The following is a 20,309-nucleotide window of genomic DNA, read 5'->3' on the forward strand; positions in this document are numbered from 1 at the left end:
GCTGGAATGATGGTAAATAGGCTCTGGAGGAAACATGGCAAAGAAAGTGGCTTTGCACATGAGTTTAGGTTTGACATTCCATTCAGGGGAGATGAGGAGGTGTTCATTGGAGAATTACCAACTAGCGATATATGGCAAACTGGAGAGTGATACAAAAAGGCCCAAAGGTAGACATATGGGCTGTGTCTACACTTGCCTTCCACTTTCGAAAGAGGTATACAAATGAGGGAAATCACAAATGCAAATGATGTGCAGATTTGCACATCTGGTACCTCATCTGCATATTCTAATTTCAAAAGCTCTTCTTTCGAAAGAAGAAAACCAGTGTAGATGCTGCTCTTTCAAAAGTAAACTCCATCTTCGAAAGAATCCTTCTTCCCATAAGAAGAGGGAAGAAGGATTCTTTCGGAGATGGGGTTTACTTTCGAAAGAGCAGCATCTACACTGGTTTTCTTCTTTCGAAAGAAGAGCTTTTGAAATTAGAATATGCAAAGGAGGCACCAGATATGCAAATCTGCACCTCATTTGTGTTTTTGATTCCCCTCATTTGCATACCTCTTTCTAAAAAGGAATGCAAGTGTAGACACAGCCATGGAGGGGCAGAATTATGTAGTCTCTTGAAAGCAAAAACTGGAGTTAAGGTCCTGAAAGAATCAGACAAATAGCTTACAGGAATCCCACTTAACTTAATTGACGCTTCTGTGAGGGCTTTTTTTTTTCATTCTCTGCCCCTTTTCTCTCCCACTCCCCTCTTTTTAATTTTTATATTTAGCTGAGTCCTCAGTTTTCACCCAGTTTTCCTCTCAGTTCTGCTCCAGAATCTGAAGAAGTGGGTCTTTCCCACAAAAGATCATTACCTAATAAATAATAGTTTTTAAGGTGTTACAAGACTGCTTTCTTTGTTTTGCGAAGATACAGGCTAACACAACTACCCCTTTGAGATACAAGGTGAATCATAGTTGACTGCAACAGCTACTACCCTCATAGTGAATGCACAAATCACGTTCAGAATTTAAAAAAAAGAAGAAAAATTTATTACTTTTGTTTTTACACTTGCCAGGTAGCACAAGACTATTAACACTATAACCATCACTGAATGTACAATAAACATACACATTTTAAATAACAGAACAGGGTCAGATGTATGTCAGCTTCAGCGTCTCACAAAACATCCAGATTTAGTCCCAGGCATTTAACAGTTCTTGGAAAGAAACAAGTAAGATTCTTTTGAAGAGTACAGAATCAGGGCCAACTTCTACACTCAGAGTTATGAGCAGGGGCTGCAATGGAAGCTGCAGGGAGCACCCAGCATGCATTTCTTAGGGCAGACATTACCTTTCGGTGACCAATGAAGGGTACTCCAGAATTAAGCTCTAATGGGACTTTATTTAGGAGACAAAGATCTTTGGGCTGGATCCAGCAAAAGAAAATAAACTCATGTTTTCTGCACTGCAGATCTGCACACAGCTATGGAAACGGATTTTCATTTTTTAAGAGGGTCCTGCACTTCAGGTCCACTGTAGAACTATTTTTGGCTACCAAATTTGCACTCTCTGCGCCTATCTGTTTAATCATTATAATTCATTACCTTGAAATGAATATGCATGATGCTTAATTCCCACGGAATATTATGTCTCTCTGTATATGTACTGTATTGTATTCTCATCCATCCATCAATTTGGGACACAAAGTGAACTACCACTTTGGTTTCTGGCTGCTTGTTTTGAAGATGGTGCTTCTGTGAGACCCAGGAAAAAATCCTTGATAAACAAGATACTAATTCAAAATGCCCATTTTCAAACTGCATTTCATAACGACTGGCTAATTTTCAACTTGAAATAACTCGTAGAAGAACAAATGTTCCCATTTAGTGATGTTTTCTAAACAAAACTGAAGAAAACATTACTTTTTAAAGTCTACATTTGCAATGCTTTAGAGGCTTATTCTTCATCCTGGGAAACAGGACCTTTAAAGACTTTAACGGTTGCCTGTAAAACAGTAACTTTATCATTTTCAAATCCCCTAATTCTCATTATCTGTAGTATGACACATCTGACTTTAAATTTGTAAGACAGCAACAGGTACACATACAGCTTCATTTTTTGGTCAGCAGACCATCTGGCAACCTTACAAAAGCCCCTTTTCTTGAACAAGAAGCTGTGAGGCAAAATTAAGGCTGTTTCCTTCCTTTCTCCTACACAAACAACATACCAAGGGCCTGATTTTCAGAAGTGTTCAGCTTACACAACTCCAACTGAAATCAATAGGAATGACCATTGCTCAGCACCTCTGCAAAGGGCTTGATCCAATGCAGTCAACGGAAAGATGCTCATTCACTTCGAGTTATTTTGGAGCAGGATCCAAGCCTTTTAACTTATTAAGGCTCCAGCATTTCAGGGAAGCCAAAGCAGCAAGATTCCAGGTGCAAATTTAGTCTACATTTTGGTCAGTCATGTCAAGACTACCCTAGATTTTGAAAGGGTTTATCTCATCATGAACAGCCATTATTTCCACTCCATATGAATAGATACATTATTTACCATAGCAATATGTGTCTCCAGACTTAGTTGGCCAGTAGTTGTCCACTTAGGGTTTTAAATTGTAAGGTTTGGCATAGTTGTGTCTGGTACTGCAACTCTTACACACATTTGTAGTTCTCACACGAGTAGCCCTACCAAGGCCAATGTGGATACTTGTGTAAGCAAGGATGCTTTACTGCACCACCCAAGCCAAAGTTAAAAATAGGGATTCCATCTGTTAATTATGGTGTCAGAAAAAGCTATTAAGACCAACATTTACAGGTGATCCTATTGGACACTGACACTCTGTGGTAGCATTTCAAGCAGAATCAATAGAGATTTAAGCATATTTCGTGTCCCCCATCAATGGTCAGTGGAGCTGTGGTCATATTCTTGTAAGTATCAGAGTAAAAATTATGCCCTTCCTCTTGCTTTAAAAACAAACAGACCCTTAAAGGGGAGCAATGTAAGAAAATAAATAACTATTTTGAAGACACAGCTTCTCTTTCTCCTGGTCCCAAACCGTAACACAAGCTCCATAAACGACCAGGTCTGCCACTTAGGGGATCCTTAGAGATGGCTTTCATTGTCCTCTAATAGTGGTCCACTAGCATTCTTTTTGGGGGTTTTCCGAATCCAAGGCTGGTCATTTTATGAAACAGTCCATAGGAATTGCAGCACAGTGTTAACAAGATACATGGAAAATCAGAGCAACCAATTTTCCATTCAACCTTCATGCGGAAAATAAATTAAATTCTGAGTCAGTCCTAGAGATAAGTAGAGCGCATCTGCAAAAAAATGTGTATGGGGGAGCAAGTTAGAAAGGTTCTCGTTTGACATTGCAGGATGAAGTGAATCTCAAACAGCAATTGTAAGGCACAGAGTTCTGAGTGCCTTTTTATTTTAAAACTACCAAAAAAAAGTAAATAAAAAATCAATTTCTTCACACCACCCTCAATTTTCTCTTCATGCCACCATCAATAGGGGTCACAGCCCAAAGCTGCTATGAAGGTTTAAACATTACTGAGCCTTTTATTGGTTTACAAGGGAAAAGAAGAGTTCCTTGTTGGTGGAGAGGAGGCGAACTGAGTACAGGCTCAGTATTACCATCATGGGCTATTACGATTTCAATTCCAAACACAGGTTTCAAGACCGACCATTCATTCGTCCCAGAATTTCTTGGCAGGGTAGCACAGACAACATGCAAACCATTCTAAAAGGTTGCTAAAAGAATAACTTAATTGACTGCTTCTGCAGAGCTTCACAGCTTCATTGTTACATCTGTCTCTCACACTCACTCACATCACACACACACCGAGTCACCAAATTGCTGCAGCTCCTTCTTTTGAGGTCATCTGCTCTTTAGCTGATGTATTCCCCTCCTCCTTGGCCATTTAAAAATAAAGACACAGGGAGCAGTTCTGACATACAGCAAATACCACAGGCAGTTTATATGATGTCTTTTTGTTTAACTGTAGATGGTGGAAATGTACACGGGGCATAATCTGCCATCAGCTATTTGTTTGGCAAGTATTTTCCCCATCTTTATAATAAATGTTGTACATTGTTAAACTTCCACAAAGAAAAAATAGAGTCATCAGACATTCCAAAAAAGTAAAGTTCTGTGCACAGTTTTCTTTTCTCATTTTTTTCCTTTTCCTTAAAGATTTGCATAAGATGGCAGCATTCCAAAAAAATTTTGAGGACGTTTTTTAGGTGCTGCTGCGACCTAAACTCCCTTATAATGCATCAGCAAGAACTCCAAGACTTTAGCTGAAGTTACATGACTGAACACTTAAAAACATAATGAGGTCCAGGAGACCCATATGTTTTGAGGGACAGGTTGTCCTTGAAGTCAGGCGACGTGACGCGATTTCTTCATTCATGCTCAGCAGAGAAAGTTCTTGGTTTAGTGATGTGCACTTCACTGCCCCCATTCCCATTGGTGGTGGTTGTGATGATGTACTGGGTGGTTTGCTGTTGATTGGTTGTTTGTGATTCCAAGGAGTCAGAGTGCGCTGATGGCTGAGACACACCCACCTGTACCCCGCTGGAGAGAGAAGAGTTCTGTTTTACATCCAGATCGGGCTGACCTTCAGATATCACATAATGGGTCTGCACAGAGAGTAAAACCACTAGTTACACATTGATGTTTCAGACCAGCTGAACAGCCATCTTTCTCTCACATGATAACTTTTCTGTCTCAGCACTGGGAGAAATTTTCTATGATTCAGTAATTACAAAATTAAATTATATTGCATTTAAATATTTACAGGTAAGAACTGTAACAGGACACTCTGGCTATGTCTACACTAGACCCAAACTTTGAAATGGCCATCTAAATGGCCATTTCAAAGTTTACTAATGAAGTGCTGAAATACATATTCAGCGCCTCATTAGCATGCGAGTGGCTGTGGCACTTTGAAATTGATGCGGCTCGCTGCCGCGCGGCTCGTCCCAACGGGGCTCCTTTTCGAAAGGACCCCGCCTACTTCGAAGTCCCCTTATTCCTGTGAGCAGATGGGAATAAGGGGACTTCAAAGTAGGCAAGGTCCTTTCGAAAAGGAGCCCCATTGGGATGAACTACGCGGCGGCGAGCCGCGTCAATTTCGAAGTGCTGCGGCCGCCCGCATGCTAATGAGGCACTGAATATGTATTTCAGCGCTTCATTAGTAAACTTCGAAATGGCCATTTGCATGGCTATTTCGAAGTTTGGGGCTAGTGTAGACACGGCCTTTCAAAATTATAAGGCACATATGACTTCTTTTAAAAGGGCTAATTTAACATTGGCTAAAACCAACTGTGCAATTAACCCACCCATGAAAAAAATTAAAATAACTAACTCACTTTTCAATCTCTCTGAAATTCTCCTATTTTTGCCATACATTCCAAATGTGAGCTGCATTTGCTGTATCCTACATTACTATGTTAGATTTCCTGCTAGGTAACACAAGTATCATGGCAGCTTCCAAAGAGATCACTCACACAATTCAGTGAGGCAAAGATTTTAACAATAACTGAAGTTTCTAAAAACTGTTGTGAAAATTCATTCCTATGGCTACCCAGCTTTACTAAATACCTGTCTGAAGTATTATAACTCATCAACACTAGCAATCCTGCAACCATGTATGCAAGGGAATAGTCTTACTGGACTCAGTTGGATGAATTAAATGCAACTACTATCAGAGAGATAGCCGTGTTAGTCTGTAGCTTTGAGAACAACCAGGAGTCTTGTGGCACCTTATAGACTAACAGATATTTTGGAGCATAAGCTTTGGTGGGCAAAGACCTGCTTCATTACTTGCTGAGGTAAAGCCACTTGTAGGAGTAAATGTCTGCCACATGGTGGCAACATCATTACAGAATTCTTCATTTTTACTCATGTGTAGCAGGTTGATCTGCCCCTTTAAAGGGCTTCAGAGCCTGGGAGCAGCAAGCCCTGGCCTAAAGAGATGCTGCTCAGCAAGCAGGTGTTGAGTATCAGCTGATCCAACTAAAATTATTGGTTTTGACTCCCAGGTCCTGTCTGTTGGGCTTCTCCGCAGGCCAAGGTTTGCTGCTCCCTGGGCCTGTAGCTCTGTAAAGGGTCAGATCACCCTATTTTCTCACCGCACTGGGATTGTGGTACTACATAAATAATTAACTATGTTCTTCATTGAAGTAGATGACTGACACCTTCCCACCAAATAGATCATTCTTTGTCTCCTGGTGCCTAAAGAACAATGGAATATTTCTTCTCAGCCCCGGCATGTATTCTGTGTTGCCAGCTATGGACACTGCCCCAATATGGTACTTGGTATGAGTGTTGTGGAAGGTCTCTCTCTCTCTCACACAGACACACACTTTTTACCAGTTATAAGGCCTGTGAGTTCCTAACTTCAGAAAACACCTTTACAAGTACCCTGGTATGACACCACCATACTTCCTACTTTATGCACCTCTGACACTTCTCCTGATGTTTCTTTAATTTATTCAGACTGAAAGTTTTATGCCTAGTTCATCCCTCCCAGAACAGAGACTTCCATCCTTCCACTTACCTGGGTGACTGCTTTCACTTGCCCAGTGTTCACTGTGGTGACTGGGGTACCTACAGCGGTCTCTGCAATCACATACTGACCCTGAGGGATGGTCATCATCTGAATTTCAGATGCTGGAAGAAAGGACCGAGACACTCAGTTAAACACTCTCAGAGCGTAGTATGGAAGACGATAATAAGGGTGGCCCGAGAGTCAAATGAAGCTCAGGAGTGCTACAGTAGGGTTGGTGACTACCCCTATTTTAAAGCATAGGTAAGGGTGATGGACAAAGAGTACAAGTTATACATATCTCATAGGACTGGAAGGGGCCTTGAGAAGTCATCAAGTCCAGTCCCCTGCACTCACAGCAGGACCTACCACCATCCCTGACAGTTTCTTTTTTTTAAAATCTAACCTGCCCCAGATGCTTGAAAGACCCCCTCAAGGACTGAACTCACACCCCTGGGTTTACAAGGTAATGCTCTAACCACTGAGTTATTCCTCCCTGAATTCTAGGTACAATGCAGCCTGGGTGCCTAATCAAGATGGAAGTTGCATGCTGGCACACAGTCTCTATGGGCTGCATGATTAGGGTTGCAGTGACTGATGCCAGTTCATACAATTTAAGTGTCAGGCTCCTGGTGAGTTATCAACACAGCCTTCATCTGGGAAAAGTTTGAGCTCCCCTGGAAAAAAGAATCAGACACTCAGGGATGGATCCTCAGGTAGTGAAAATTAGCATAGCCCTATTGACTTCAGTGGAGTGACACCAACTGACATTATCTCAGCATCTGGCTTTTAGTTGGTAGCCATCTGTCATGAATGAATGCAAGGAAAGGGTTAACCCTTAGAGGGCTCTCTCTGTGCAGCATGGTCAGGTAAGCCAATGAGAGAAAGAGAAATTATTTAGGACTGAGACTAACTGCCATCTGAGGGGTCTTTGTGGTTGAGGTAGAGGAGACAGGCAAAAAATGATTGATCCTGAGCACTTGAATGAATCCAGTAAATCTCCTGGCCACATCATAATCAGAGCACAGATATGTAAGTAAAAAGGAAATGTTTAGTTAGACATAGTCAGGCTATGTTTATTTTGCAAATTGGTATGGAACTTCTCAGGCTGGCTAATGATTTTCTCTTTCCCATCTACTCTGTAACTTCTACGGTGAATCCCAGGAAAGTAATTCTCTGTGTTGTAAACAAAATGTTTTGAGTTGTTTTATTACGTGTAGCAACTAAGTATGTTTACTTATTTTCTTGGTTGTTTTTCCATCTCTCATTTTGTGAGTAAATTATTTTTTTCAGGCAATGGTTTTGATTTCTATGTCCTTGAGAGTATCTGTGTGAATGTATGCTACAGCAAGGTCAACTATCGGATTACAGCTCTTTGTTTCCAAGCTATCGCCTAAGGAAAAGGTGAAGCTTGTGGGATAACCCAGAGGGAGATACACAAGTTTTTCTTTCTGGGCTTTAAGGAGGCCGAAGTCACTTGGTGGCAGCAATCTATCAACACAGGTTCAGGGACTCTATGACCTTGGGAAGCTTTTTTTATGCAGAGCAAGACCAAGGTGTTATTAAGGTTTTTGTGGGCCGCCACTTTCTGCACTCAGAGCGTCAGAGTGGGGAGGCAGTCCTGACACCATCATATCTGGCTGTTGCAATACATGGATGTATTCCTCAAGCATGTATTGCTCCAGGATTTCTAGAGGTTGCTGTCCAGAGCTGGCCAGGAAGGTACTTGACATCAGGCATGAAAAGTCCTTTTCATGTCACTTGCTTCTCCTGAATGAGCCTTTTCAGAAGTCCTATTATGGCTTTTCTCTGAATTTAAACAATCCGTTCTCAAAGTTAGACTTATTCTTGTCAAATGCACTCGCCTTGGCAAAAAAAAAGAAGGCAGCCTGCTAAAACAGGCCATGTAAAACAGAAGGGCATGACTCCAACCTGGAAAAGGGGAAACCCAATAACAATACCATAATTATTATTTTTAGAATATATATAATATAAATATAATTACATTTTTATTAATTATTACAATACTTTATATCACATAGATCCTCTTCAAAGTGCTTACTGAACATTAACTAATGAATTCTCACAAACCTCTGTGAAGTAGATTAATGTCCTCATTTTACAGCTGGGCAAATGGAAAAAAGGGGGCTAAGTGACTTGAATACACTCCCAAAGACAGTTAGTGGGCTTGCTGACCAAGTCACATTTCTGATGCTTACGGTAGCTACGAAAAGAGTTCCACGTGCTGGGTAAATACGTGTGCTGGACAGATGATCCTTGCTGTTGCTGGAGGGTTTGGCTGGGGGCTGATGTGGTTGTTTGCATTTGAGAGGGGCTGAGTTCCTGTTGAGACTGCTGTGATGAGGGACTCAGCGGCTGAGCTCCCACCTAGAACAACACCATGCAAACACACAATTATTAATCTGCCAGCATGGTTAAGGCTCCCATGCATTTGTACTGATGTAGGTACATTACTCTTAGTACTAGGATAGGAACACACTAATCCTCTAGTCGACAGTGCAAACTTCAACCCAGGTAGGCAGTGATCAGTAGTTATTGTACACATGCAGCTGTCTGGTGGCATAGAATCAATGGGTTCCCAGTGCCATTTCTAGCGGAAAAAAATGTGTTTCACAACCACTCCCAACAACCAATAAGCCCAGCTCTGAATAAATGACCATGGAGCCTGAACTCCGTTCTTATCCCTAGGTCTGTCTCATACCAGATCCAGGGTGGCAGGACAACATGGAAAACTTGAGCGGCTGACATCCTTGCTGCAACTGTTCTATGGATAACTCTAAATGGCATGTTAACAATGAAGTCCTACTGTAGCGCTGGTCATTGTAATAGTAACAGTGCTTTGACCTTCTGTAGTACCTTCCACCAGAGGAGTTCAAGGCCTTTGGCAAACATTAACAGATTTAGCTTCACAACCTCTCTTTGTGACCAGTCAGTACTATTAGACCGAGTTCAGAAATAGGTGAATGGAGGTACAGAGATGTGATTTGCCCAAGGTCACACAGCTAGTCTGTGGCAGGAAACTGACATCAGCACAAGAAACAGTACATGTCGTTAACTGATTAGGAGAGATGGGTAATACGAACTAAACACTCTCTGGAGCAAGAGGAGTTGACTTTTGAACTTTCTGACCCTTAGAAAAAAGGCTTTCATTCTTTTTCACATTATTTCAGCGTGTAACAGAAGTAATTCGTTACTGATCTCAGAACCTTGTCTCTTCTAGTGGGCCACTAACTGCCCAGGAATATAATGTGCCATCTCTGTCTGCTTTAAAACAAGAGAGTAATGTGAGGGCTGTACCTACCTTTAGGACTGCCTCTCCCACAAGGCTTTACATTATCAATGGGAGTTTCCCTCACTCCTGCACGTGCCACAGTCTGAGTTGAAGACTGCCAGGCCTATCTTTTACCTCAAGCTTTTTCTGAGGGAAGAGGAGATGCTGCCAATTTGGGTTTTAGACCGGTAACTAGGAGACCCCTGAAAATCTTTATTGGCACAAGGCTTTTGCTGAAATAGTATATTCAATTTTGTACATACATGAAGAGACTTGCATTTTTAAAAAGAGACTGCTCATTTAAACTAGCTAAACAAATTAGTAAATCAGTTATCTATACCTCTCACACAGTCTTCTTGGCATTTCTAAAACACCTACCACCATTGTACATAGGCACTTTATATTTCCAAGTATGCTTTGTACAAACATAAAACCTCATAGTATCATTAGCCCCTTTATACAGATGGGGAAGATTAAGGCACAGAGAGCTGGTTAATGGCACACCAGGATTAGAACTCAGGACTTCCTAATCTCATGCTGAGTCTACAGTACCTCCCTGTGATGCACATATTTCCATGAGCTCCCTCTGATGATTGACTATATTCTCAGATCTGTTAACTTTTTTATCCCATTTTAACCTTATGAACTCATAAGAATGTTCACCCAAGTGTCTTTATATCCTTTTCTAGCCTAATCTGTGATGGAATGCCTGGGAACGAGAAACCTCAAGGTCCCAGTGCTGCCAGTGCTCTATGCGGAGTACTCTTAAGGACTTCAGTGGGAGTTCCAGACACATCCAGCTATGTAAGACTCCCACTTGAACTTCCTGACATGGAGAATGATTTTTGCATGGAAAGTGCAGGATACCTGTGATGATGATTGAGTTGCTGGTGCTGGTTCTGAGACCTGAATATGCTGCACCTGGATGGCATGCTGGGTGTATGTCTGGGGGTCATGCAGCTGTCCGACGTCCACCGTGGAATGCTGGGACTGGTGAGGTGAAGTAGCCTAGGAAAAATCAAACCACAGCTATAGATTGTAAACTTGTTGGGGCAAGGACTGTGGCCACCTTTCTGTTTGCATAATGCTGAGGACAATGGGGCTAGAACCTGATGGGGAGACTCTGTGCATTACAAATATAAACATTAAACAACCAGCAACAATTAGAGAGTGATCTGTAGCCTGTGTTACAACAGGTGATTTTACTGACTGGCAAACAGGACTAATTTTTGCTTTCTAATGGAAGGTAAATGAGAAATTTAGTGGCACAAAAACAATTCTCTAATTATTAAATAAATTGATTTAAACAGTGTCAACTACCTGTGTGAGGTAGGGAGGTACATTTTACAGATGGTGATCCACGGTGCAGAGAGACTAAGGGCAAGTCTACACTACAAAGTTAGGTTGATGTAGAGCCACCACAGTAATGAAATCAATTTTGCATGTCTATGCTATGTCTCTTATGTCAGTGGTGTGCATGCTCACCAGGATCACTTGCATCAATTTAATGATCACTGTGGGGAATTGTTGGATGGCTTCCAAAAGGTGGCACCAGTTGATGTAAGCAACACAGTGTCTACACTGACACAGCGCCAATCTAACTGTATCAACTGATGTTCCTCTCCTGCCATGGAAGTGGGGTTACTAAGTCAGTATAGAGGGCAAATTACACTGTGGGAGTGATATTTAGTGCACACACTAAGAGAGGTAGGTCAACATAAGCTGCCTTACATTGATCCATTCCGTAGCATAGACCAGGGCTTAGTGATCTGCCCAAAATCACACAGGACTCCAGGGCAGATCAGAAATTTGAACTTCCAAATTGTCAGGCTCAATAAGTAGTGATCAGTGGCTCTATGTCTGGTTGGCAGATGGTATCAAGCAGGGTACCCCAAGGGTTGGATCTGGGGCCAGTTTTTTCAACATCTTTATTAATGACCTGGGTGAGGGGATGAATTGCACCCATAGCAAATTTGCAGATGGCACTAAACTAGGGGGAGAAGTTGATACACTGGAGGGTAAGGTTACCTACCTAGTGACCTAGGTAAGTTGGACGATTGGGCCAAAAGAAATCTGATGAGCTTCAACAAGGACAAATGCAGAATCCTGCACTTAGGACAGGGGAATCCCAAGTACTGGCTGGGAATCAACTGTCTAAGTAGCAGTTCTGCAGAAAAGGACATGGGAATTACAGTGTATGAGAAGCTGGATATGAGTCAACAGTGTTCCCTTGTCGCCACAAAGACTAACAGCATACTGGGGCGCATTAGTAGGACCACCGCCAGTACATCTAGGGAAGTGATTATTGGGCACTGGCAAGGCCGCATCTGGAGTAGTGCATCCAATTCTGGGCCCCCCCCATTACAGAAAGGATGCAGATGCATTGGAGAGAGTCCAGCGGAGGGCAACAAAAATGATTAGGAGGCTGGAGCACCTGACTTATGAGGACAGGCTGAGGGATTTGTGCTTATTTAGTCTACAGAAGTGAAGAGTGGAGGAGGGGATTTGATAGCAGCCTTCAGTTACCTGAAGGGAGATTATAAAGAGGATGGAGAGAGGCTGTTTTCAGTGGTGACAGATGACAGAATAAGGGGCAATGGTCTAAAGTAGCTGTGGGGGAAGGCTAGATTGGGTATTAGGAAAAATTATTTCACTAGGAGGGTGGTAAAGCTCTGGAAGGGGTTACCTAGGGGTAGGGTTGACAGATCTTTGGAAAACTTATGTGGAACAGGCAGTCTCAGCCATGGGATTCCCCAGCATGGCTGCCTGTCCTGCATAAGTTTTCCAAAAACTTGGAAGAGCAGGGGGCTCCCACGGCTGGGACATTTTTGTGTAAATGTGGGATGCGGGACTTGTCAAGGAAATTTGGGACTGCCCCACATGTTGCGGGACGTCTGGCAACCCTACCTAGGGAGACTTCTTCTCCAGAGGTCTTTTAGTCCCAGATTGACAAAGCCCTGGCTGGGATGATTTAGTTGGGACTGATCCTGCTTTCAGCAGGGTGTTGGATTCTATGACTTCCTGAAGTCTCTTCCAACCCTGTGATTCTATGCATCTATGCATCTCTCCTCTCCATAAAGGTATGTGTTCATACATTCCAGAACTGCATATCCATGCTCTGACAGGGGAAAGAAAAGTGACATTTCCAGGATCTTACCTATTAAAGACTCATAGGGGCCCTGCCTTCTACTCAATTGCAGTAATTTAATTAGAGCCATCACACCTTGTTAAAATCAATGCAAAGCTGCAGGCACCAGAATCTCAGCAGCTGAGTCATTAAAGCTTCATCAATTCATGCCAAATGGTGCCCTTATTTAGGCCATCATTAACAAGGGATGCAGCACTGCTAAAAATGAGCAACAAAAGGACACAAAATAGCTTCCCATTTCAGCCAGAAACATAAGCAGGCACTGTCAGATCCCCCCAAGCAGTCAGAGGCAGAAGGGTTTAAAGGAGCTGCTCTGATGACTCTGCAAGCTATCAGAAATCCACTTCCTCAGCTCTGTGAATTCGGTTATGTTCCATATTTATTTGTAAAGGGGTTATGGAATCTCACAGAGGACGAATACCTCCGGAGTTAATACAAAGAGAAAGCAAACCCTTTCCAGACTTTCAGATTGTGACTCCAGATCTCAGAGCAAAAATAAGTTCAAACTGCTCCTCCCAGCAGCAGAAGTGGGTCTCCTGCTAATCCATTTTGTCAGCTCCTGAGGGGCTCCCCCCTGAAGTAGCACCAGTGTCAGTCTCCACGTGACACCTGCCCAAAACCTTTCACCATCACAACATTTTTTTCTAAAGGCTTCAAAACTGTGGCGTCACTTAATCTTGGGGGAGATACAAGACACAGCCTCAGTAGATTACCCACCTGAGCCACTTGTACCACCTGCAGCTGTATGTGCTGGGGCTGCTGCAGGCCAGTTGTGGACTGGGATACAGGAATGTACTGGATCCGCTGATAATCTCCCTGTGGGGTTCGATAGTCTGTCGTCAGGGTCTGGGACAGTTCCGTCATTGCTTGTGTCAGCAGGTCTGTTGTCTGAGGGAGAGAGACACACACACATTGCGTCATGCCATGCCATGTATCGGGCTGAACACTTTACATGTTTGCACTTGACCTAAATCACTGAAGCCTAGTCAGTGATTTAGAAGAACTTATTGTGCATGGAGCTCCACTTAACAAGATTGTGACAGCCATCAAGCCAGCAGGAGTGCTCTGCTCTGCCTCTTGGGGAACCCATATTTTCATACTCACTCTCTTCCCATACCACTGACAGGAGGACATGGCATAAGGAAAGGAAGTGTATTCTCTTCCAGGTTAGGCAAGGCAAGAACAATTTTCTGGTTGCTGCCATTCACTGTTGGAAGTGTTGTGCTGGTGGGGAGGTTGTATCACTCAAAAACAACACACCTAAATGATTAAGGAATGACAGTGACTAGCTCAAATGGAAGTTTGATCCAGTCTTTTGCCACAAGGATAGCAAGCAAGCAAGTAAGTAAGGTCCTTTGGCTTTCACTGGCCCTTGTGCTCCTAAGTCACTTAGATGCTTTTGAAAATACCATCTGGATAGAGGTAGTGAGGACAGGAGAGATGGTGTAAGGTTAGTGGACAAGTCTTCAGATCTTCAAACGAGGAAATACAGAACCCCGAGGGCAGGGGTTAGTACTTCCTGGCACAGGTGCCAAGAGTGGCACATGAGCCGACTTTCGTCGGCATGCAAGGCGGGAGTTCAGCCCTGTCCCCACCTCTACATGCAGCCATCCCGCCTGTGGATTATCAAAAAAACCAGCTAATTCTAGCAACCACCACCTAAATGGTAAAGCTCTGCATTTTAATTTAATTATTAATGAAGCTGTTCTAAGTAGGCCTATTGGTGACTTTAAAAAGTATCACTGGCACTCAGACCATACACAGAGGTCAAAAGAATAGATTTCAGCACTCTGCCTTGGAAAGGTTGCTGATCCTTGCTCAAGGGGAATGAAAATAAAGCACAAAGGGAACGTCTCAACGTAAGCCTTGTAATAGCCAAGTGACGTGAACCAAGCAAATGCTAATAATCTTTATAATACAGGACATCTGACTGGTTCACTCAGATGGTCTGATTTACCATTCTCTGCATTCTTACCACAACAGTTTCTCCAGTCGTGCTGTCAGTGGTTAAAACTGCAGGTGTAGAACTGATGACGGTTGTTGCCAAGGGTGTGTGTATCGTGTTAGGGAGCTGAGCAAACTCAGGGTGCTTCTTGCGAATGTGTTGTACCATCTTGGTCTATGGAAGGGCGAAGAGAATAGGTTTAGGGAAACAGCCAGCAAGATCAGGTCTGATCACAGCGAGAATATTGGTTTCTTTCAGCTCCTTACTTAGCCTGAATGGTGAGCAGCAAGCCTCAGATCACCTAACAGTCAAATCACCAGTGAGAAAACACAGAGACCAGGGTGTTCATATTGATTGGACTTGCCTCATGCTAAGCGACTGCCTCTGAAACTTCATGGCTCCGTGGACCAATCTCCCGTAACACTGTCAAATGTTTTCAGTGCCCATTCAGAAGAAAGCAGAAAATCTCCTGTCTCCGACTCCCTCCTTCCTCTCTTTACTACTTATCTGATAAAAACACCCATCAAAACAAACCTAAGCTCACAGCTTTGAAAAAAAATATCGACAAAATTCTCAGAAGCAGCCCCGAGTCGTTTGGGTGTCCAGCTTGGGACCCATTGTGCCTGATTTGGCCATGTGCAGAGGACCTGCAACAATCGTTGTTTCAGGTGAAGTTGTGAATGTTCAGCACCTCTGAAAGTCAATGAGTCCCCCAAGGTGTCTCAAGTGAACATCCAAAAACGAGGCATACAGAGTGAGAGGCCACTTTGGAAAACCTGGCCGACAGTATTTAAAAAGCAGGAAATACTGTGAGCAAAAGCTCTGCTTGCACTGTGCCTAGAAAACCAGGAATTCATCAGGACTGAACCCTGGAAAAGTGACCCCTTCCCCCCAGTTCTTTTAAACTCCTGTATCCAAGAGGTGCATAAATATTACCTCCTTTGGCTCAGGGCTTGTCCACGTAGGGTATAAATGTAAGGTATGAAGGTATTCTGAAATAAGACTATGTAGACAGCTTTATTCTGTAATATGAATGTCTACATGGGAAGGTAATCTACAAAAGTTTATTCCACAATAGCTATTTGGGCCAATATCCAAAAGACAAGCCTGGACACAAAGGCAGATAAAGCAAATCAATGACAGAGGCTTGGACTAGAACCTGGGAATTCTGACTGCCAGTTCCCTAATCTAACCACTAAACATCTCCTTTCTTTGTAAATCAAATAAACTGTGTTCACATTGTTATTATTCAGTTAGCTTGAGACCAGTGGTCTGATCCATGATGAAAGTGCTGACCCTGGGATTGGCAGACTGCAAGTTCTGTGACAGACCACCACCACTGGGGAGGGGCTCTGTTCTGAGGCAAGGAGACACCCACAGTACCTTGCTGCTGTACTGTTTGGAACAGTGAGGACAACAGACTGGTGGAGTAGCTATTGTGCCTGTGAGCTGGGTGTGAGTACTCAGCATGGGGTCTGGCTCTCCCGGTCCCGCTGGGCGCAGTTTCCGGATACTCGGCGGTAGTTCAGCACCAGGATGGTTCTTCAGGATATGAGCTTTGCGTTTGCTGGCACTCTTGTATACCTGTGACGTAAAAAAACGTGACTGAGAGCAGCATAATACCAGTGGCAGCGGCCAAAACAGATAGAGTTTGTGTGTCTCCCTCCAGAAAGTTTATGTGGCTTTTTAACAGAGATTTGGATAACAAATTTTACATGATCGTTGCTTCTCTCTCTGGCTGTGTCTACACTGGAGAGTTCTGTCGACAGAGTACTATCAATAGGAGCGCAATGTAGACACTTCTGTTGACAGAGAGGGCTTCCAGTTGCCGGGCAGCCCTGTTTGCAGAGCTGCCATCCCGCTTTCTGTCACCAGAGGGCAGTGCAGCCTGGCAGTTCTCTGTCAACAGAGCAAGCTGTGTTTAGATGCAATCTGTCGACAGAAAATATGACCTACAAGGGAAGACTAAAGGAACTGGGTTTGTATAGTTTGGAAAAGAAAACACTGAGAGGGGGCATAACAGTTTTCAAGTACTTAAAAGAGTGTTTCAAGGAAGAGGGAGAAAAATTATTCTTCTTGGCCTCTGACAACAGGACAAGAAGCAATGGGCTTTAACTGCAGCAAGGGAGGTTTAGGTTGGACATTATGGAAAACTTCCAAACTGTCAGGGTGACTCAGCAGTGGAATAAATTGCCCTGGGAGGTTAAGGAATCTCCATCATTGGAGATATTTAAGAGCAGGTTAGATAAATATCTGTTAGGGATGATCTAAATGGTGGTCCGTCCTGCTATGGGTGCAGGGGGCTGAACTTCATGACCTCTCAAGATCCCTTTCAGTTCTAGTATTCTGTTTCTATTAGAATTTTGGGTTGCATTTAGTTGCCTTAGCTTCAAGGCTGGTACAAATGCTGTTAGCCAGCTCAGCCAGGTATTTTCTCAAGAAAATTACAAGTCCTGCCACATGTTTAGACACACAAATTGGTTACAAGGAAGTACAGGGCTATGTTTTGATTGGTAACTTCCTTACATACCTTATCACAGTACTGACAGAAGTAATCTCTGTTGGGTTTGATGATGGGCAATGTTAGTTCCGGCACCTCCTCTATTTTCATGTCCGGATGTCTCTTTGATAAATGGTTCACCTAAGAGAAAGAAGCAAATTAGGATAAGAGACTATGTCACAGCTGGAAGCTAAACAATGGAGTCTTCTCTTGATTGGGAGGGTATGGATTCTCTAGAGCAGAGCCCCACCATAAAACACAATGTTGCTACCCAGCAGCACAACATCCATCTGATGGTCCTGGGGGTTAATGTCCATTTGTTGTCAAGTTGTCAAAGGTGAACCTAATCACTCTGCATCTCATTTTCAGGTTTTTTGGCTGAAAGACCTGCTGCTAGAAAAAGCAGAAATACACTAGCACAAATTTCCTTTGATGAATGCTCCTGGAAAAGCCAAGGGGGTATATAATTCAGATTGCTTTTTCACATTACTCCAGAATTTGCTCGCTCCAGGTAGAACTACAGTCTGAATATGTAAAAAGGTTCCCAGGGCACTGAACATCCTTGCCTACTAATCTCAAAGGGATCATCTCCTGAAGTAGCATTTTATTTCTTGTGGGGCACATACTACAGAATGCATGCCTGATCCACATAATATAAGATGGTAGAACTCTCCAAGGCTGAGAGCAAGGATGAAGCCCCTTTGCTATGTAACCTTATTAGTAGACATCACAACCAACCTGAGCCCCTGGGGCATGCAATACAGATGTGTTCGCACAAGCTTCTCCTCAGTGGCAAAGGCTGGCAAGGTTCTTCACAGGAAGTTAAAAAAAAAAAGAGGGAAAGGGGGGGAAAAGAGAGAGAGAAAGAAATAGCAACAGGAACAGAGGACCAAAACAAACTTCCAAGTAAATAACAGAGGAACATCCGGAAACTGATTGGAGGCCCCTCCCTGTCCTGTCTGGACTATGTAATTCTATTATGCATCTCAAATTTGGTATCCAGACAGCACTATGCTGGATGCATTATGCAGCACAATGCTTATATACCCTGGGCACAGGCAAGAAAGTAGAAACAAAAAGAGGGCAGTTCCAGCAGCTCTTTCTCAGAATCCCTCTCTTCTATTCACCTGAAATCTGCAGACTTGTCCTTACTATTCACCAAAGCTAAATAAAAAAATTATCTTATGTCATAAACCATTTCTAATCAATAAATGTTCATTGGCAGAGGTCTCAAGACAGGCTAGCGTATTGGGACACTAACCAGCATGCCTCTCCTCCGGAACCCCATCATGCACAGTCGGCATTTGAACATGAAGCTCTCGTAGTCGGTGGAAGCTATTCGAGGTTTGAAGGTCTTGGAGCGGCTGATACGATCAGCTTTCTTAGCCTCTCTTTCTGGATTATGCATCCTTTGCATGTGTTCCCGGAGCTTGTCTTTCCTCTGTTTAGGAGAATAGTCAGAGAGGAAGAAAAATCAACTGTACAGCATTTGTTGGTTAAGGGGAGGCCAAAATGCATATATCATAGAGATGTCCCTTCTTGGAACAGTCATCTCCCATGTGAAGCAGGCTGCTGTGATTGGGTGGAACATGGCATGCTGGGAACTTTTGCTTCTGCAAGCTCCATTTCATTGTTGAAGAAGCTGACTTGAGAACTGGATCAGGAAGAAGCTACAGAACCTTTCATTTCCAGGTTTATGGCTGGCAAGCACCGAAAGCTATGATCTGGTTAATTCTAATTCAGCAAAATCTGGTGGGTCTCAGTCTAATTTCTCATGCCAAAGGGTTCCCATGACTTTACAAGTTGGTACAAAATGTAACTCTTGATGGCAGAGCCCAGCTGTTGACTTGGGGCACCTCTTCAATATGAAGACGACTGACACTTCTGTGGTTGATCTTCTGGAGTTCAATTTAGTGCATCTGGTAAGGATGCATTAAATCAAACTCCGAGGGTGTCCCCAGTACTCCTGCTCCTCGCGAGGATTAAGGGAAATCAATGGGAGCGTTTGCTCCCTTTGACCTCCTGCAGTGGAGATGGCATGGAAGCTTAAATTAAGGTACGTCAACTCCAGTTGTGTAATTAACATAGCTGGAGCTGCGTATTTTCACTAGACCTTCCCCTTTAGTGTAGACTTTGCCTAAGCTGTAAAGACCAAGGCCCTCTGCCCAATATGCACACTCTAGAAATAGTCCTTCAAAGGCAGACATGAGGCTTGCACTACCACTGGCTATATCTGGGTAGTGATCATAGGTCACTTCTCAAAGAAAACATGGAAAACAACACAAAACATTAGGGGAGAACACAGAGGGCAGCTGCAGTTTGCTCTGTGCAAGGCAAAGACGTACACGTAACCATTTTGAGTTACATCCCTGACTTCAGTACTGTTATACATGTTTCACTCACCTCTTTCCATTTTTGCACCTTTGTCTGGCACTCTGCATTATGGTAACATACATATTAGGGCTGGTGTTACAAATGCTTTAAAAGTCTTTACAATAATAACAGTGTACCAATATTTGCACTTTTGCAGCCACTGTCATTCCAAAAAACTTTAGAGGCATTAAGTTTTCCACCAGAGATATCATAGTTTCTATATTATTACAGCCATTTTACAGAGGGGGAAATTGAAGCCTAGAGAAATTAAAGTGACTTGCCCAAAGCCACACACTAAGACAAGATCACAGCTGGTAATGGAAATCTGGAGTCCTGACTCCTGGGCACAGCCCTCCACATTATACACCCTCCAATAAACACAGTATTTCCATCACTTTTCCTCTAAAATGACCCCTTCTGTAGGCAACATGAATGCCATTGTTTTATTTGTCCTTCTAGGTTGATGCTACAATCACCTTGCACTACTCTTAACCTTTCAGAGGCTGA

General features: G+C 43.1%; 1 protein-coding gene across 4 annotated transcripts in view; it reads right to left on the reverse strand.

Moving 5' to 3' along the window:
- Positions 1 to 3,978: 3,978 nt before the first annotated feature.
- PRDM10 (PR/SET domain 10) overlaps positions 3,979 to 20,309 on the reverse strand; it is a 74,209-nt gene continuing 57,878 nt past the window's right edge. For 3 of the 4 annotated variants that reach the window (XM_074976975.1, XM_074976974.1, XM_074976977.1), the window contains 9 exons: positions 18,691 to 18,870; positions 17,460 to 17,570; positions 16,313 to 16,513; positions 14,960 to 15,103; positions 13,702 to 13,872; positions 10,704 to 10,844; positions 8,764 to 8,932; positions 6,557 to 6,669; positions 3,979 to 4,634 (listed from right to left, as the gene is read on the reverse strand). In XM_074976975.1, the coding sequence (XP_074833076.1) occupies positions 4,398 to 4,634; positions 6,557 to 6,669; positions 8,764 to 8,932; positions 10,704 to 10,844; positions 13,702 to 13,872; positions 14,960 to 15,103; positions 16,313 to 16,513; positions 17,460 to 17,570; positions 18,691 to 18,870 (1,467 nt within the window). In that variant the 3' untranslated portion in view covers positions 3,979 to 4,397. The remainder of the gene's footprint in view (positions 4,635 to 6,556; positions 6,670 to 8,763; positions 8,933 to 10,703; positions 10,845 to 13,701; positions 13,873 to 14,959; positions 15,104 to 16,312; positions 16,514 to 17,459; positions 17,571 to 18,690; positions 18,871 to 20,309) is intronic. The other variant, XM_074976976.1, reaches the window with a different exon arrangement.

This window comes from Carettochelys insculpta, chromosome 25, assembly GCF_033958435.1.
Source record: "Carettochelys insculpta isolate YL-2023 chromosome 25, ASM3395843v1, whole genome shotgun sequence".
Lineage (NCBI taxonomy): Eukaryota > Metazoa > Chordata > Testudines > Carettochelyidae > Carettochelys > Carettochelys insculpta.